We start from the raw sequence: 17,686 nt of genomic DNA, 5'->3' as shown, positions 1-17,686 counted from the left end.
TGGAGGGAGGGGGTGGGGGCATGGGGGCCTTCCTTAGGACGGGGATTGGAGTCTTGGGGTCAGTCCTGACTTTGAGTCACACCGGGACCCCACCTTTTCCAGAAATGCTTCAATGAATCTGTACTCCAGATGTGCATTTCACCCTGCTCAACCCTCCTAACCTCCTTCTTTCTTCAGGTGAGAAATATGGGAACTTCTTTCCCTACAACAGCTTCCGCAAGGATGTCTCCTGATTTGCTGCTCTCGCTATCACATCCAAGGCCAGCTTCCCTGCCGCCATCAGCCGCAAGAGCCCCCCATTTGCTCTTTCATAGAACCCCACTGGGGACCCAAACCAAAGAGACTGGGTGCAACCGACTCAGTGCTCCACCAATACCCATCCATCCACCTGGCAACCAGTAACATATGTGATGGCTGAGTTTGGTTGCTCTTCTTCTGTGCCTTCAAGTTGTTTCTGAGTTTGTTTTGCCTTTTGGGCAAGGTTTCCTCAGAGGTTGTTTGCCCTTGCCTTCCTCTGAGGCTGAGAGAGTGTGACTTGCCCTGGGTCGCCTAGTGGCCTTCCATGATTGAGTGGGATCCTGACCCTCGTCTCCAGAGTTCTAGTCCAGCACTCAAAAGCCCATTATCATCTCGTTCTATGGGAGGGAGCCTTTTCCAGTTCTGCATATCCTTGAGGGAACTCTCTCCTCTCATTCAACCAGAAGGAGAAGGAGACACCCAGCTGATTCTTTGAAGCTATGTTTGCAGAGCGAGGCCCTAAAATTTCCAGAGCCCTTGCCTTCTATTCTTCCTCCAGATTGATTTTGCAAATTCCTAACCTTGCCTCTCAAACATGTGTTTTAAAATCAAGAGCTCTGATGGCATACTTATCAATTACATTGCTTAAATTGTATTGCTTTTACTGTGCACAGCCCTGAGACGTTTGAGTCAAAAGGTGGTGAATAAATAAATACACAGTTGGATTTGGGAGTTCCAGGTTTGTTTACTTATTTATGCTGCGACACAAAGCTAAATAGTGAAAATGTGGTTCTTGTCAAACACACTTGATCCACAAGTGTCCACTGGGAGGGAACAGGTGCAACTCAGCCGTGCCCCATAGATTGGGGTCAGGTGTCCCCACAGAGATTGTTCCAGGACTAGGGCTGCACAATATTTGCTTAAAGATGGACAGGGAATGAGGTGTCAAACGGGATCAGGGATGACGTACACCAGACTCACAGAGCAGCAGCAAAGCAAAACAGCATATTAAGAAGAAGAAAAACCTACAACAACCCAGAATATTAAGAGTTTGCTACATACAACATAGAATCATAGAGTTGGAAGAGACCTACTTAATGCAAAGAAGGCATTAAGTAGTTCTGCCTTTTACCTATCCCCTGTCAGCATTGCCCCATCTTCTCGCAGAGGCCCAATCGCCTCCTTGTTCTTCCTTTTTCTACTGACATAAAAAAAAAGAAGCCCTTTTTATTGTTTTTAATGTCCCTGGCAAGCCTGAGCTCGTTTTGTGTTTTAGCCTTGCAAACCTTTCCACAACAGGAGTTGGCTATTTATCTGAATTCTTCTTTGGTGATTTCTCCCTTTTCCCACTTCTTGTGCTTGTCTCTTTTGAGTCTTAGCACAATTAGAAGTTCTTTGGACATCCATTCTGGCTTCTTTGCACTTGTCCTATTTTTTCTCTTTGTTGGCACGGTTTGCAATTGCACCTTGAGTATTTCACTCTTCCCACCCATCCGTAACTCCCTTGTCTTTTAGTATCTGTGTCCACAGAATGCCACTCAGTATTTCCTTCATTTTTTGGAAGTCAGCTCTCCTAAAGTCCAAAATGAGGGTGTGACTTGTCTTAATTTCTGCCTTCCTTCGTATCATAAACTGCAGGAGCACACGATCACTTGCCCCAAAGGATCCGACCACTTTGACTGCATTGATCAGGTCTTCTGCATTTGTTAGGATGAGATCGAGAGTGGCCAATCCCCTTGTTGCCTCTTCTACCTTCAGGACCATAAAATTGTCTGCACTCATCTCTCCTTTTGGGATAATTGCACCATGTGTTGACAGCACATTGTAAACTTTGATCAAGATTGGCAGGAGATCTAAGTATCCAGAGAGGCTGACAATGTAAGGCAAGACTGAACGACTGAAATAGTAAGTGGTATCAAAGTGATGGCATTGTAAGTAAACCCTGTGAAATTAATTGGGGCTCCCTAAGTTGATAGGTACATAGAGACAAACGAGGAGCCCAGAACACACCCCTGGAACCAGCAGGTCCTTCCCCTTCTTGCAGAGGCAGACATTCATTTCTGAGCTCAACCACATGATGCAGAGGATCATTCTGAGACCTTTTTGCAGAACATGCTCCACCACAAAGAACACAAACAACCTCCTGGGTTCTGTGTGAATTCTGTTTCAAGGCTTCACAGAGATAAGGAACCGGGAGCGATGGAATAAGCAGAGAGGCCCAGCATCATGGAAGAAGAAGAGGAGCAAAGGCAGGAGATGCCTGTCCTCCAGCACAGAAGGAGCAGCAGTCCTCAAGAAGCCTGGGAGGGGGCCCAAGGAGGGAGACTATACACTCTACCTATCCATCCATCTCCCAAGATGGCACGCACCCCCAGAGAGACCTGTGAGTCCTGCCAACAATGGATCTGGACCCAACTTGGCACACGCCCCCCCCCCCCCCCCCCGCAGTGAACAACAGAAAATATTAGAAGGGTGGGGGGAATTGACCCAAGGCAATGGGAGTTATAGTTTCCCTGTCACCCAGTGGCAGATGACAGATCTGAGCTAAAGTTGGCACACAGATCCAACATGACTAACAGAAAATACTGGAGGAGTTTGGAGAAAGTAGGAGGAAGCTGGCTATAGATGTTGGGAGTTGTAGTTCACTTACAATCAATGTGACTCCCACCAACAATGGATCTGGACTAAACCTGCCACACAGACTCATGGCCAACATAAAATACTGATGGGTTTTGGGGGGAATTGACAAGGGATGATGGGAGGTATTGTCCATCCACATCTGGAGAGTCATGTGAATCCCACCGAGGATGGATTTGGTCCAAACTTGAGTGATATGTGAACACATATTACCTAACAATATTTTTATTTATATACATCCATAGATAGATAGATATACACATGCATACAAGGGTGGGCTTCTGAGGGGCTGCTCTCAGCTGGGGGAGTCTTTTCTCTTCTGACTTTAAACAGGGCCAGAACTTTTCACTAACTTTTGCAGATATGGGACTTCATCAGGTACGAAGGGAGGAAGGGGATGGAAAGGAAGGCGCTATTTTGGAGAGTTCTGTGGATCTGGTCCCAACTTGAGTATTTTTATTTATTGTGTCAGGAGCAAACCAAAACAGTTGTATTGCATTAAAGACAAACAAACAAAGCACAAAGTTTGCAGGTTTGGTATTCTATGAAATGTCCTTTGACCATTATCTGGCCCCTTGGAGTGCCTCTGGTGTTGCCGTAAGAAGGTCCTCCCTTGTGCATGTGGCAGGGCTCAGGTTGCATTGCAGCAGGTGGTCTGTGGTTTGCTCCTCTCCACACTCGCATGTCGTGGATTCCACTTTGTGGCCCCATTTCTTGAGGTTGGCTCTGCATCTTGTGGTGCCCGAGCACAGTCTGTTCAGCGCCTTCCAAGTTGCCCAGTCTTGTGTGTACCCAGGAGGGAGTCTCTCATCTGGTATCAGCCATGGATTGAGGTTCTGGATTTGAGCCTGCCACTTTTGGACTCTCGCTTGCTGAGTGTCTCTGTAGATCTTAGGAAACGGTTTCTTGATTTAAGTCATTGACATGCTGACTGATACCCAAACAGAGGATGGGCTGGAGATGTCTCTGCCTTGATCCTTTCACTATTGGCTGCTACTTCCCGGCGGATGTCAGGTGGTGCAATACCAGCTAAGCAGTGTAATTTCTCCAGTGGTGTGGGGCGCAGACACCCCATGATAATGCAGCATGTCTCATTAAGAGCCACATCCACTGTTTTAGTGTGGTGAGATGTGTTCCACACTGGGCATGCATACTCAGCAGCAGAGTAGCAAAGTGCAAGGGCAGGTGTCTCCACTGTGTCTGGTTGTGATCCCCAGGTTGTGCTAGTCAACTTTCGTATGATATTGTTTCTAGCACCCACTTTTTGCTTGATGTTCAGGCAGGTCAGAGCATGGTCCAGAGTGACTCCCAGGTATTTGGGTGCACTGCAATGCTCCAGTGGGATTCCTTCCCAGGTAATAATCCTTGTCTGTTCTTAAGGTGCTTGTCTGTTCTTAAGGTGAAAGGCACATATCTGTGTTTTAGATGGATTAGGGATCAGCTGGTTTTCCCTGGAATAGGCAGTAAGAGCACCTAGAGCTTTGGAGAGTTTCTGTTCAACCATCTCAAAGCTCCCTGCTTGAGCGGTAATGGCATGATCATCAGCATAGATGAAGCTCTCTGTCCCTTCTGGCAGTGGCTGGTCATTTGTCTAGATGTTGAACATGGATGGAGCAAGCACGCTCCCCTGAGGCAGGCCATTCTTCTGTTTCCGCCATCTGCTTCTCTGGCCCTGGAACTCCACAAAGAAGCTCCTGTTTTGTAGCAGGTTTCCTATGAGGCGGGTGAGGTGGTCGTCCTTTGTGATATTATCCATTTTTCTCAGGAGGAGGCGGTGGTTCACAGTCTCATAGGTTGCTGACAGGTCTATGAGGACAGCTCCTGTGATCTGCTGCCTTTCAAAGCCATCTTCTATGTGCTGAGTCAGGTTCAACACTTGTGATGTGTAGCTTTTTGCCTTTCCTGAAGCCAGCTTGCTGTCGAATCAGACATGGCAAAGACCATAATGATCCAAAAAGCTATAGACCAATCTCCCTGTTGTGCCACCTTTACAAAGTCCTAGAGAGACTTATTTTGCATAGAATTATGGAAAAAACTTGAGTGATATGTGAATACGTATCTATATCTATATTTATATCTATACAAATGCATGGATGGATGGACCCCCGGTGGTGCTGTGGGTTCAACCCTTGTGCCGGCAGGGCTGAAGACCCACAGGTTGGTGGTTTGAATCCAGCGAGAGCGCAGAGTTCCCCCTGTCAGCTCCAGCTCCCAATGCAAAGGGGACATGAGGGAAGCCTCCTACAAGGATGGTAAAAACATCAAAACATCCTCTAGGCAACACCTTGCAGACGGAAAGTTCTCTCAAGTCGCTCCTGACACGGAAAAAAATGGATAAGTGGATGGTTGGCTATATACACCCATACATACAAGGGTGGGCTTCTGAGGGGCTGCTCTCGGCTGAGGGAGGCTTCTTTCCCTCCCACTATGAACAGGGCCAGAACTTTTCACTAACTTTTGCAGATGTGGGACTTCATCAGGAAGGAAGGGAGGAAGAGGAAAGGAAAGGAAGGGACTGTTCGTGCCCTAATACCCTCCTCCCCCTCCCCTCCCCTCTCTCCTTGTCCAAAGAGAGAGGCTGAGATGCTGAGATGCGACCCAAGTGTCGCTGTTGACATTGATCCGCCTTCTCTACCCGGCAACCGATGACGAGGACTAGGCCGGCGCCTGCGATTGGATCACCGCGAGGGGAATTCCTTGGCCAATCAGGAGGCGGTCCGCTTCCTGGCCAGGAAGGCCACGCCCCTCTCGCTCACCCCCCCCCCCCCCCCCAACCAGGAGCCTTCAGGGATGGGCCAGAGAGACACAGTGGGAGCATCCCCAACAGATGGCCAGCCGGCCTCTGCTGGAAAGCCTCCGGAGAAGGAAGGTGCAAAGTAAAAACCTGACTTGTTAAATTCCTTGGGCAATTGCACATAATTTTGAAGTATCCTGACACACCTGGAATATTGTGTCCCATTCTGGGCACCACAATTCAAGAGAGATATTGACAAGCTGGAATGTGTCCAGAGGAGGGCGACTCAAATGATCAAGGGTCTGGAGAACAAGCCCAATGAGGAGCGGCTTAGGGAACTGGGCATGTTTAGCCTGAAGAAGAGAAGGCTGAGAGGAGATATGATAGCCATGTATAAATATGTGAGAGGAAGCCACAGGGAGGAGGAGGGAGCAAGCTTGTTTTCTGCTTCCCTGGAGGCTAGGATGCAAAGGAAGAATGGCTTCAAACTACAAGAGAGGAGATTCCATCTGAACGTGAGGAAGAACTTCCTGGCTGAGAGCCTTCAGCAGTGGAACTCTCTGCCCCGGAGTGTGGTGGAGGCTCCTTCTTTGGAAGCTTTTAAACAGAGGCTGGATGGCCATCTGTCAGGGGTGCTTTGAATGCAATATTCCTGCTTCTTGGCAGAATGGGGTTGGACTGGATGATGGCCCAGGAGGTCTCTCTATGCCTGAAGTCTGGACTGACTCCAAAGGGGAGAGGAACACAGGGCAGGTCCAGGCAGAAAACTCCAGGGTTTTTGTGACAAGCCATTGCACGGTTGCTGCAGTCAAGGAAGCAAAAACAGCGGTTCAAGGCTAAGCCTGGGGCATTGGTTTCAAGCCACCTCTGTCCTGGCAGCGTCCCCAGGCAATGATCCCAGGCAATGCGCTCCTTTTTCTGGATGACTTCCATCTCACACTTCCTCAGCAACAACAACAACAACAAGGTTCAGGGGCAACTGGGTTCCCTAAATGTCACAACCTAAAACCAAGAGGGACACAGACAAATGATTTGGACAGGCAAAGAGAACACAGAGACTAGTCAACCAAAGGAAATTCAGAGAAACAGTGACTGTGCTGGTATGCCTGTACCAGGAGCTCCAGCTTTATTTTCTTTCTATTAAGTGTTTGCATGCATTCCTAAGTTTCAGGGATTCTGCAAATAGGTGGCTTGCTTTGGTTTGCAGTCATAGGGCAAGCTACCTGTCTATCATTGTTAAGTTTGGATCCGCCCCTTCTCCCAGGGAGATGGGAAGGGAAGAGGGGGCCATTTTTAGTTAGTCTTAGTGAGGAAAGCGAAGTTAGAGGACGTGGACAAGCTTCGCCTGCAGAAAAGCTTCATTTCTCGAGACATTCTGGGGGGAAATTCCCAAAGCTCTGGCTGGGAGCTCACAGCCTCTCAGCCTTACAGCAACTGAGGGAAACAGCCCTAAAGTCTTAAAGAAATTCCAGAGGGAAAACAGCTTTACAGACCCAAAGAACTTCAGCTGGAGAATCTCCAAGCTTTGTCTTTACTCGGTACCAAGACGCAGTTTGGAATTGGTAGTAGATCCCACACCAACAAAACATAGATAGCAGACAGCCTGGGAGAGGTTATGAAAGGGTTTTCCTCTCAAAGTATAAGAACAATTAACGAAGATAGTTGCCTGTCCCTTGTGGACAAGATCAAGGAAGCCACCAGTTGATTGAAAGCCTTGAAACATTTGTTTGACTCATTGAAGATTTGAGAAATATCTGTTTAATTTGTTCAATAATAAAGGACTTTGTTAAACCTTTCAAGCCATCTAAAGATCATTTCTTCAGGAAAATCCTTGAGGGCCTCTTTCATGGTGCCCTGGCTTCCCGCTGGGCACAAGGTGCACGTCCTATTTCAAAAGACAATTATTACAGGCCCAGTGCGTGACAGAACAGTGACAACGATTCAGGGGGCAGTCGACCACTGCCCAGGGCTCCCCTCGCTCTGTGCTTATCTGCTACCGAGGCAGAATGGAGAGATGGTGGAAGCAGATGGCTGCCGTATCCCTTTAGCATGCCAATACACTACCGTATATACCCAAGTATAAGCCAACCTGAATATAAGCCAAGGCACCTAATTTTACCACGAAAAAAAACTCTGGGCATTGGTTGGGGCTCTCTTTACAGAAAGCAAAGCAAGACAAGGGGAATTAATCTGGGTGAACAGCCCCCACATGCTAGTCTTCCCTTTCTGTCATTCCCCCTCCCTCCCCCCATGCAGGCAGTCCAGAGTGCCTTTTTGGAGAAGAGCCCCCCCCCCCCCCCCACACACACACACTTGCCCCAATTGCTGGCAGATTCCAGAAGAATCCAGGAAGGAAGGAAGGAAGGTTGTTTGAGACTGGCATTGGCTGCTTCTGCCCTGGGTATAATGGGAAGTCTAACTTGGCCACGGTGGTCCACGGTGGTCCACGCTCTGGTTACATCCCATATAGACTACTACAATGCTCTCTATGTGGGGTTGCCTTTGAAGACTGCCCAGAAGCTGCAATCTGGCTGCCGCTCTGTCCAATGAGCGGCAGCCAGATTACTAACAGGAGCGGGGTACAGGTAGCATACTACTCCTCTGTTATACCAGCTCCACTGGCGGCCAATCGGCTTCCGAGCACAATTCAAAGTGCTAAAGCCCTAAATGACTCTGAGCACAATTCAAAGTGCTGGTGTTGACCTATAAAGCCCTAAACGACTCTGGCCCAGTTTACCTGTCCGAATGGATTCTCCCCTACGAACCATCAAGGTTGTTAAGATCTTCTGGAGGGGCCCTCTTCTCGGTCCCACCACCTTTGCAATCGCGTCTGGTGGGGACGAGAGACAGGGCTTCTTGGTGGTGGCCCCTCGACTGTGGAACTCTCTCCTGATAGAGATCAGATCTGCCCCCTCCCTCCTGACTTTCAGAAAGATGGTAAAATCTTGGCTCTGGAACTTAGCATTCTCAGATTGATGATCGAATCAATAAGGCGGATGGTGGTGAATGTGTGATTTACCTTGACGAATTGGCTTTATGTAATTCTTGATCTGTATTTTAATGTTTTAATGTATTAATATGTTTTAATGTGTTTTAATGTTTTAATGTATTAATGTACTATGATGTTATTATGCTTTAGTTTATTTGTATATTGATTCTCTGTTGTTAGCCGGAGGTCTAGGAGGGACCTCCGGGACTTTGTCTTTATGTTTGGTCTTTATGTTCTATGTATATTGTTTATATGCTTTGATGTTTTATACTTTAATAAAAGCTCTAAATATATAAATAATGGCACACTCTGCACATGCCCAGAGAGCCCCTGGTTTCCTCCCATTCTGCCTATGGGGACAAATACACCGCCAGGCACAAGCTTGAGGTCATGAGGCTGGCTGCTTGTTTTGACATGACCAACCAACGCTTTTAAGTATCAGAGTACAGAGATGACTCAAAGAGCTGATGTGAAGTTTTCTGCTGACCAAGCCTTGGCCAAGTGCATCGATCTGGAGCAGAACCACAGCATCTCACTCTGTTCTGGTTCAGGCATAGCAGGGGCCAGAAAGGACTGGGAAGGAAAGGGGTGCCCTTAGGTTAACTATATCTCTCCTCCTTACAGTCGGAAGCACTTGGTCTTTGTACATAACCAGAGTCAGAAGGTCTCCCCAGGCCATGTAGTCCAACCCACTGAGAAAGTGATCATGGTGCAGGATTAGGATCCGAAAGGACCTTCTCAAGTGAGAGAGCTGATTGGCCAAAGCTCACAAAATTAACTTCAATGGGGAGAAGTGTATGGGATGGCACTGAGGCAACAAAAATGAAAGCCACAGATACTGGATGGGTGACACCTGGCTTGGAAACAGTCATAGAATCATAGAGCCTAAAGTTGGAAGAGACCTGGTGGGCCATCATCCAGTCCAACCTCATTCTGCCAAGAAGCAGGAAAATCACATGCAAAGCACCCCTGACAGATGGCCATCCAGCCTCTATTCAAAGACCCGCAAAGAAGGTGCCTCCACCACACTCCAGGGCAGAGAGTTCCACTGCTGAACAGCTCTTACAGTCAGGAAGTTTTTCCTCATGTTCAGGTGGAATCTTCTTTCCTGTAGTTTGAAAGAAAGGAGATTCCACCTGAACATTAGGCAGAACTTCCTAACAGTGAGAGCTGTTCAGCAGTTGAACTCTCTGTGTGAATGGAGTAACTAGGAGTCTTAGGGGGTCACAAGTGGAACAGGAGTCAACAATGTGATGCAGAAGTTAAAATAGCAAATATTATTCTAGGCTACATCCAAATCGGGAGAAGTCATAGTCCCACTTGTCCTGCTTTGGTTAGATCTTCTCATCTGGAAATATAACCCTAGGTCAATTTCTGACAATGCAATTCAAGGAGGAGTTGGACAAGCTGAAAGGTGCCCAAAGAAGGACAGTCAAAATAGCCAAAAGTTTGGAAACTACCCCCGATCTCACTCAGAACAAACCCTGCCAAGCAAGGTCTCCATGAATCAGAAGCAAGTTAATAACAACAGCAACAACTTCCATAAACTGCCAGTGGTCTTCCTTTTGCACTTGGTCTCACTGTTCTTCTGGTGGATGCAAAGGCAGAGGGGGAAGGGAGGGGGAGCATGACAGAATCTGGACCTATCATGACCACCCAGAGACAGAACAAGCAGCTTCTCCTTTTTTTTTTTTTTGGCCGACTTCCTTTTTCCCACTGGGCCCCCTCTGTCCCCCTCCCAGTCCAGTGCCTTTTCCAAGAAGAGAAGACCAATGTTGACCCTCCTTCTGAGGCCCTGGCCAATCCAACAGCAGAATCTTATTAGCGTCATCAGTTGCTGGCAGACTCCGATGGAAAGGGCCCAGGCAGCAGGACTTCGACTTATGAGGATTTATCTTCAAGTTGCCTGGAGACCTAAGCATTGCCCAGGTTTTCCATGGGCCAGAAATCCTCCCAGTGGCTTCACCAGTTCCCTCTTCTGAAATGTTGCCTCCAGGATCCCATGATGGTCCTCCATCCAGGTCCTCATTAGAGCTGACCCCCATAGTTTCCAAGATCAGGCAGATCCTTGTGCATGTTCTGCCTTCAAGTGGCCTAACAACCCCATGGATTCTTTGGGGTTTTCTTAGGTAAGTAATACTCCCACCTTTCTCAATCAGTATGGGCAATGCTCAAGACTTCCATGGGTTGAAGCCTCAAACTCCTGGAAGTTTAGCCAGTTCTTTCCTCTGAAACAAAGCTGATGACACCTGGGATTCACTGGCAGTCTCCCATCCATGAACTAACCAGGGCTGAGCCTGCTTAGTTTCCAAGATCAGGCAGGATCTGGTGCACTTTGCTGTTGATATGTGCCTTTGAGTCATTTCAAATGTATGGTCACCTTGAGACAAATGTATCACAGGGTTTACTTGGCAAGTTTTGTTGAAAAGAGGTTTGCCTTGCCTCTCTCTGAGGCTGAGAGAGTGTGACTTGCCCAAGGCCACCCAGGGGCATTCAGGGCTTTGAACCCTGGCCTCCAGAGCCATAACCCCACTAACAAAGGTACCCTGACACAGGCCTTTGTGGGCCAGACACATAGCATGCTGTCTTGCCTTGGCAGATGCAGAGGACAGAAGGACAGGAAGCGGGAAATGTATCAGCCCTACGCTAAGACGGGAATAATATTTTAAAAATACAGACAAGACAGTTACATGGAAGCTTAGGGGTGTGTCAGATCATCCTCAGCCAATCAGAAACCATAGTCATGCTGACACTGATCGTGGCCTTAACAGGTAAAATAGATGCTATGTGATTTCAGGTTCCACAGGAGCTGCAGGTTCAGAGCCTGGTGTGTCTAACATGGCAGAAGGCCATATTGACCCTGGACACTTAGAAATACTACATGCACAATGGAAGACTTCCTTGCAGCAACACCAGAGGCACTCCAAGTGGTTTGCTACTGGTCAAAGGACATTAATCAACTACCAAGCTTGCAAACTTTGTGTTTTGTCTGTCTGTCTGTTTGTTTGTTTGTTAAAAATGCAATACAACAATGCTGTCACATGCTGGGCCTGTAGCAATTGTCTATTACCAGGACGTGGTTTCTATATGCCCAGCAGGACGCCTGGGTTGCCTCGGCTGATGCCAATGGGATTGTGGCCTGCATCAGTAGGAGCATAGTGTCTAGATCTAGGGAAGTCATGCTCCCCATGCTGTTCTGCCTTGGATAGACCACACCTGGAATATTGTGTCCAGTTCTGGGCACCACAATTCAAGAGAGATATTGACTCTAAGCTGGAATGTTTCCAGAGGAGGGTGACTAAAATGATCAAGGGTCTGGAGAACAAGCCCTATGAGGAGCAGCTTAAGGAGCTGGTCATGTTTAGCCTGAAGAAGAGAAGGCTGAGAGGAGATATGATAGCCATGTATAATAAATATGTGAGAGGAAGCCACAGGGAGGAGGAGGGAGCAAGCTTGTTTTCTGCTTCCCTGGAGACTAGTGAAGTCAATAGGGAATTTAAAAGGGTCTGGTCCCGAAGGAGAGACCCTGCGGCCCCACCAAATAGGGATTGCTACGATGGTGAGCAAAGAGAAGCCCAAATTAAAATGATTTATTTTCCCTAGGTTCCCAGAAAGAATCTCACCAAAGTTGAAGGAAGAGCCGCCGAGATGATTTATTAGCAATTCAGCTGAAATGTATTAGCAATTCAGCTCCAGCTCCTCATGCGGGGACATGAGAGAAGCTTCCCACAAGGATGATAAAAACATCAAATCATCCGGGTGTCCCCTGGGCAACGTCCTTGCAGACGGCCAATTCTCTCACACCAGAAGCGACTTGCAGTTTCTCAAATCGCTCCTGACACAACAACAACAAAAAAAAAAGCTGAAAAGGATGCAGAGCAGCAATCATTTGCCAAGCTAAGCATACATGAGTACAAATAAAGGCCATTTTTATAGAAAAACGGAGTTGTGTTGTTCAAATCTCCCGCTCCTCATCCTCCGCCTGGCTTGAAGGTGATTGGTTGGCATTCTTGAGTGGATTATGGAAACTCAGGAAATGTCTAAGGGGTTTGGCAAGTCCTAAAAGGCGTGAGAGCTAAGCCTTACTATTGTCTCGTGAGTGATTACAATAAACATTGATGTTGGCGATATCACCATAATCCGGGTTTTCCTTTTACGCTAAGACAGAGGAACAATGGGGGAAACTTGGGTAGATGGGAAGGCATCCCAGGCGGGCCGGCAGCTTCCCGCGGCCCAGAAAAGGTAAATTCATGCTTTTTAGTTGAGTGAGTTGGGAAGAAGACACAAAGTATCACTCTGAAGAGGTGAAGGTTACAATTCAGTTACTCTTTATTTAGGGTTTGGTTACATTGTTTGAGCTGGGGAAAGAAGCGAAAGGAGAGAGCTGCAAAGAGTCCCTGGTTGAGGCTGCTTCTGGGGCACATTTCATCAGTGTTGGCCCAACTGGGCATCCAGGAACTGCGGAACTCCCTGCAGCCGGTCAGAGTAGCTTGAAAGCATGGCCTGGGGTGCCCTCGGCATCACTAGGACGCAGAACAATGGCTTCAAACTACAAGAGAGGAGATTCCATCTGAACACGAGGAAGAACTTCCTGACTGGGAGAGCCGTTCAGCAGTGGAACTCTCTGCCCCGGAGGGAGTGTGGTGGAGGCTCCTTCTTTGGAAGCTTTTCAACAGAGGCTGGATGGCCATCTGTCAGGGGTGATTCGAATGCAATATTCCTGCTTCTTGGCAGAATAGGGTTGGACTGGATGGCCCAGGAGGTCTCTTCCAACTCTAGGATTCTATGATTCTAGGATAAAGTCTCAAATATAGAGGACCCAACATTAAGAGCCACTCGTCCCTGCAGGTCCCAATCTGCCCCTTCCCCTCCCACCGAAATGCACACATGCGGTGTTCCTCTCCCTATCTCTGGCAGGAGAGAGGAAGCATGGTCAGGCTCAGGTTTCGCTTCCCCAAGCCGCTTCAAGCTGCGCTCAGCAAACCTTCAAGGGAAATGAAAGAGAGCCAGTCCCAGGAGTTGCAGCTGACTAAGAGCAAAGCCCAACTTCCTCCCACCTCATAGAGCCCCCCACAAAACCCCTTTCTTCCCATTTGCCCCCAAAGCCATAAGGGCTCTTGAGGATGGCAGAGATGGATGCAAGGGCAGAAGCAGAGGAAAGGGCCCAAGACCCAGAATCCAATGGGACAAGGAAAAAGGAAGACTGGCCTGTGAGATCCAGAGCCCTCTCCCTCTCAAAACGTAAGCTCACTTTGAGGAAGTAAAGGAAAACAGGAACAAGTAACTATGTCCCAGTGGTCAACAGAACTGACAAGCAGCATAAACATCACAACACTGACAGACTCCCCATCTCATGTCCTTCCGTGCCACAATGTAATATACGTTAAACATCAGGTGGTCCTTTCTTGAGACATAAATATGAAATTGAAGCAAAATGCAGCATTTGATTTTATGGCCCTACCTATGAATCCAATAGGAGACTAAAGCATGTGCTCGGCAGCCAGGCTGTTGACAGGAGCGGGGCACAGGGAGCGCACAACTCCCCGTTGCACCAGCTCCACTGGCTGCTAATTAGCTTCCAAGCACAATTCAAAGTGCTGGTCTTAACCTACAAAACCCTCTACCGCTCTGGCCCAGTTTACCTGTCCAAACGTATTCTCTCCTATGAACCATCAAGGCTGTTAAGATCTTCTGGAGAGGCCCTGCTCTCGGTCCCACCACTTTCGCAATCGCGTCTGGTGGGAAGAGACAGGGCCTTTTCCGTGGTGGCCCCTCGGCTATGGAACTCTCTCCCCAATGAGATTAGACCTTCCCCCTCCCTCCTGACCTTCAGGAAGCTAGTGAAATCCTGGCTATGGAACGAAGCATTCCCAGAATAAGTAACTGTAGAAGAATCAGTAACTGTAGTCTGTTGCCAGTGTCAGCTATTATTCTGGGAATGCTGAGACCAGTAAAGACTACAGTTACTGACATATGCAGACTGAGTTGGATCTGATTCTATTTGACGAACTGTCGTTGAGGGCATCCCAGACCCCTGCCTTCAAGCTGATCTGACCAGCTGCAGGAAGTTCCACAGTTCTTGGACGCCCAGTGTGGCTGTAACTGATGAAATGTGCCCCTGCAGCAGCTTCAACCAGGGACACTCTACAGCCTTATGGATTCCTTCCTTTTGCTTTCCAGCCCAAACTATGTAACGAACCCCCAATAAAGATTAGATTGAATTGTAACTTTTAACCTCTCCAGACTGATACATTGTGTCCTTTCATAGAATCATAGAATCAAAGAGTTGGAAGAGACCTCATGGGCCATCATCCAGTCCAATCCCATTCTGCCAAGAAGCAGGAATATTGCATTCAAATCACCCCTGACAGATGGACATCCAGCCTCTGTTTAAAAGCTTCCAAAGAAGGAGCCTCCACCACACTCCCTCCAGGGCAGAGAGTTCCACTGCTGAATGGCTCTCACAGTCAGGAAGTTCTGCCTCATGTTCAGATGGAATCTCCTCTCTTGTAGTTTGAGGCCATTGTTCTGCGTCCTAGTCTCCAAAGAAGCCGAAAACAAGCTTGCTCCCTCCTCCCTGTGGCTTCCTCTCCCATATTTATACACGGCTATCATATCTCCTCTCAGCCTTCTCTTCTTTAGGTTAAACATGCCCAGCTCCTTAAGCCGCTCCTCATAGGGATTGTTCTCCAGACCCTTGATCATTTTAGTCGCCCTCCTCTGGACACATTCCAGCTTGTCAATATCTCTCTTGAATTGTGATGCCCAGAATTGGACACAATATTCCAGGTGTGGTCTAACCAAAGCAGAATAGAGCATGGGGAGCATGACTTCCCTAGATCTAGACACTATGCTCCTATTGATGCAGGCCAAAATCCCATTGGCTTTTTTGCTGCCACATCACATTCCTGGCTCATGTTTAACTTGTTGTCCACGAGGACTCCAAGATCTTTTTCACACGTACTGCTCTCGAGCCAGGCATTGTCCCCCATTTTGTATCTTTGCATTTCATTTTTCCTGCCAAAGTGGAGTATCTTGCATTTGTCACTGTTGAATTTCATTTTGTTAGTTTTGGCCCATCCCTCTAATTTGTCAAGATCATTTTGAATTCTGCTCCTGTCCAAAGACCAAAGAACTCCAGCTGGAGAATATCTAAACCTTTACTGGTAGGTCCACTCGGTGCTTCAAGACACAGTTCGACCCGGTAGCGGAGCCCACATCAATACAGGTTAGATTACAGTCAACCTGGAAGAAGTTAAAAAGGGGATTTTCCTTTAAAGGAAAGAAGAAGTAATTGAAGACAGTTGCCTGTCCTTCGAGGGCAAGATTAGGAAGTCACCAGTTGCATAAAGCTTGGAAGCATTGGTTTAGCTTTATTGAAGACGAGAGAAGTTTCTGTTTGATTGTTCATTAATAAAGAACGTTGTTATACTTCACAAGCTATTTAAAGATAATTTTTGGTGGAAAACCTCTGAGAACTTCTCTTTGGGCCCCCTGGCTTCCTGCTGGGCAAAGGTTGCACGTCCTGTTCTAAAGGAAATTCTTTACAGGCCCAGCGCGCGGCAGAACACTTCCTTTTTCCTTCCATTTTCCCAGCATCATTCTCTCCTCTAAGCTTTCCTGTCTCCTCATGATGTGACCAAAGGACTTCATCTTGGCCTCTAATATCCTTCCCTCCAATGATCAGTCAGGTTTGATTTCCTGGAGGATGGACTGGTTGGATCTTCTCGCGGTCCAAGGCACTCTCAGAACTTTCCTCCAACACCACAGCTCAAAAGCGCCTCTCTTCCTTCGCTCAGTCTTTCCTATGGTCCAATGTGGTTATACAGAGCAATAAAGACACAGGGCAGAACCATAAAGAAACCTGGCAGGATCCTGACACGGCCCCACATGCAAAAGGGGGACAATTCTGTTGTGATTTCAGATTCCACTAAGCCATGGGTTCAAAGGCCCCACGTGGGAGACCACAAGAGAGACATGAGCCAAGGGTGTGATGGGGCAGCGAAAAAGGCTAATGCGATTCCAGGCTGCATCCTGAGGACCCTAGGAGGAGGGAAGTCCTCGCCCCACTCTCCCTCCTCTTCGGCTGGGTCAGGAATAATCCCCTTGCCTGCTGTGTCCAGTCCTGGGAGAAGCAGGGCAAGGAGGAGATGGGCAGGATGGGAGGGGCCCAGGGAAAGGCCAGTCAAGGGCCAGAGGTGTGGAGGCTGAAGGTGTGGTTGAGCATGTTCTGCAAAAGGCCAGGGCTTAGCATTGGGGAGGAAGTCCCACGGCTGTTCATGCCCAGCATTTATTTTTAAAGTTTTAACTATTACATTTGGCCCAGCTGTAGGTTTTTATAATTCTTGTCTTTATTGTGTACTTGTGAGTTATATTAATTGTATTGTTTCTTTTGTTTATTGCTAGTATTGTATTACTGCTTGTTGTTTGACTTGGCCTCATTTAAGCCGCTCCGAGTCCCTTGGGGAGATGGTGGCAGGGTATCAATAAAGTGTTGTTGTTGTTGTTGTTGTTGTTGTTGTTGTTGTTGTTGTTATAATGGAGGAAAAGGGGTCCAGGCCTGTCTTCTGCTGCTCCAGGCACAATGGCAGGACAAGAGACCCCTCCTCAACACTGGGGAGAACTTCCAGGTGGGAAGAGCAGCTTGACACTGAATCCAGACAAGACAGAGGCACTCCTGGTCAGTCGAAAGGCCAAACAGGGCATAGGGTCAGGGCTGTAGCCAGAAAATTTTTTTGGGGAGGGTTGACACTTTCGGGGGGGGGGGGGTTGAAAATTTCGGGGAGGGTTGAAAATTTCAGGGGGGGGTTTGAAACCTGCCTCCTAGCTCACGCTGAAGCAAAGAGCACAGCAGGGGGCAGAGCAACCTTCAATAGCCTGCAGCTCCACCCTTGTCAACCACCTCCACCAAGTCTGGCCTCCTTAATGAGAGCATTCAACCCCCCCCCCCCCAACTTGGTTGCTTCGCTACATCGGCTATTGCTGCAAGTAATGACAGTGTGAATAAATTGTCAATATTTGCTTGAGATAGTCTTACAGTTCTGGAGGGACTCTTAATTTTTTGCATCTCATAGACTTAGCAGCATGGG

The 17,686-nt window shown here is 47.9% G+C and overlaps 2 protein-coding genes across 2 annotated transcripts in view; both read left to right on the top strand.

The window, feature by feature from the left end:
- The window catches only part of LOC132766377 (HLA class II histocompatibility antigen, DR alpha chain-like), a 43,459-nt gene extending 42,490 nt beyond the window's left edge, over nucleotides 1–969 (top strand). Inside the window, exon 5 of the mRNA XM_067465520.1 lies at nucleotides 178–969. Coding sequence (XP_067321621.1) covers nucleotides 178–181 — 4 coding nt within the window. The 3' untranslated portion in view covers nucleotides 182–969. The remainder of the gene's footprint in view (nucleotides 1–177) is intronic.
- The window catches only part of LOC132765349 (bromodomain-containing protein 2), a 463,888-nt gene that overhangs the window by 320,700 nt on the left and 125,502 nt on the right, over nucleotides 1–17,686 (top strand). The gene's annotated exons all lie outside the window — the stretch shown is intronic.

The sequence above is a fragment of the Anolis sagrei genome, chromosome 2, assembly GCF_037176765.1.
Source record: "Anolis sagrei isolate rAnoSag1 chromosome 2, rAnoSag1.mat, whole genome shotgun sequence".
Lineage (NCBI taxonomy): Eukaryota > Metazoa > Chordata > Lepidosauria > Squamata > Dactyloidae > Anolis > Anolis sagrei.
This window is presented reverse-complemented; position numbering and strand designations above follow the sequence as displayed.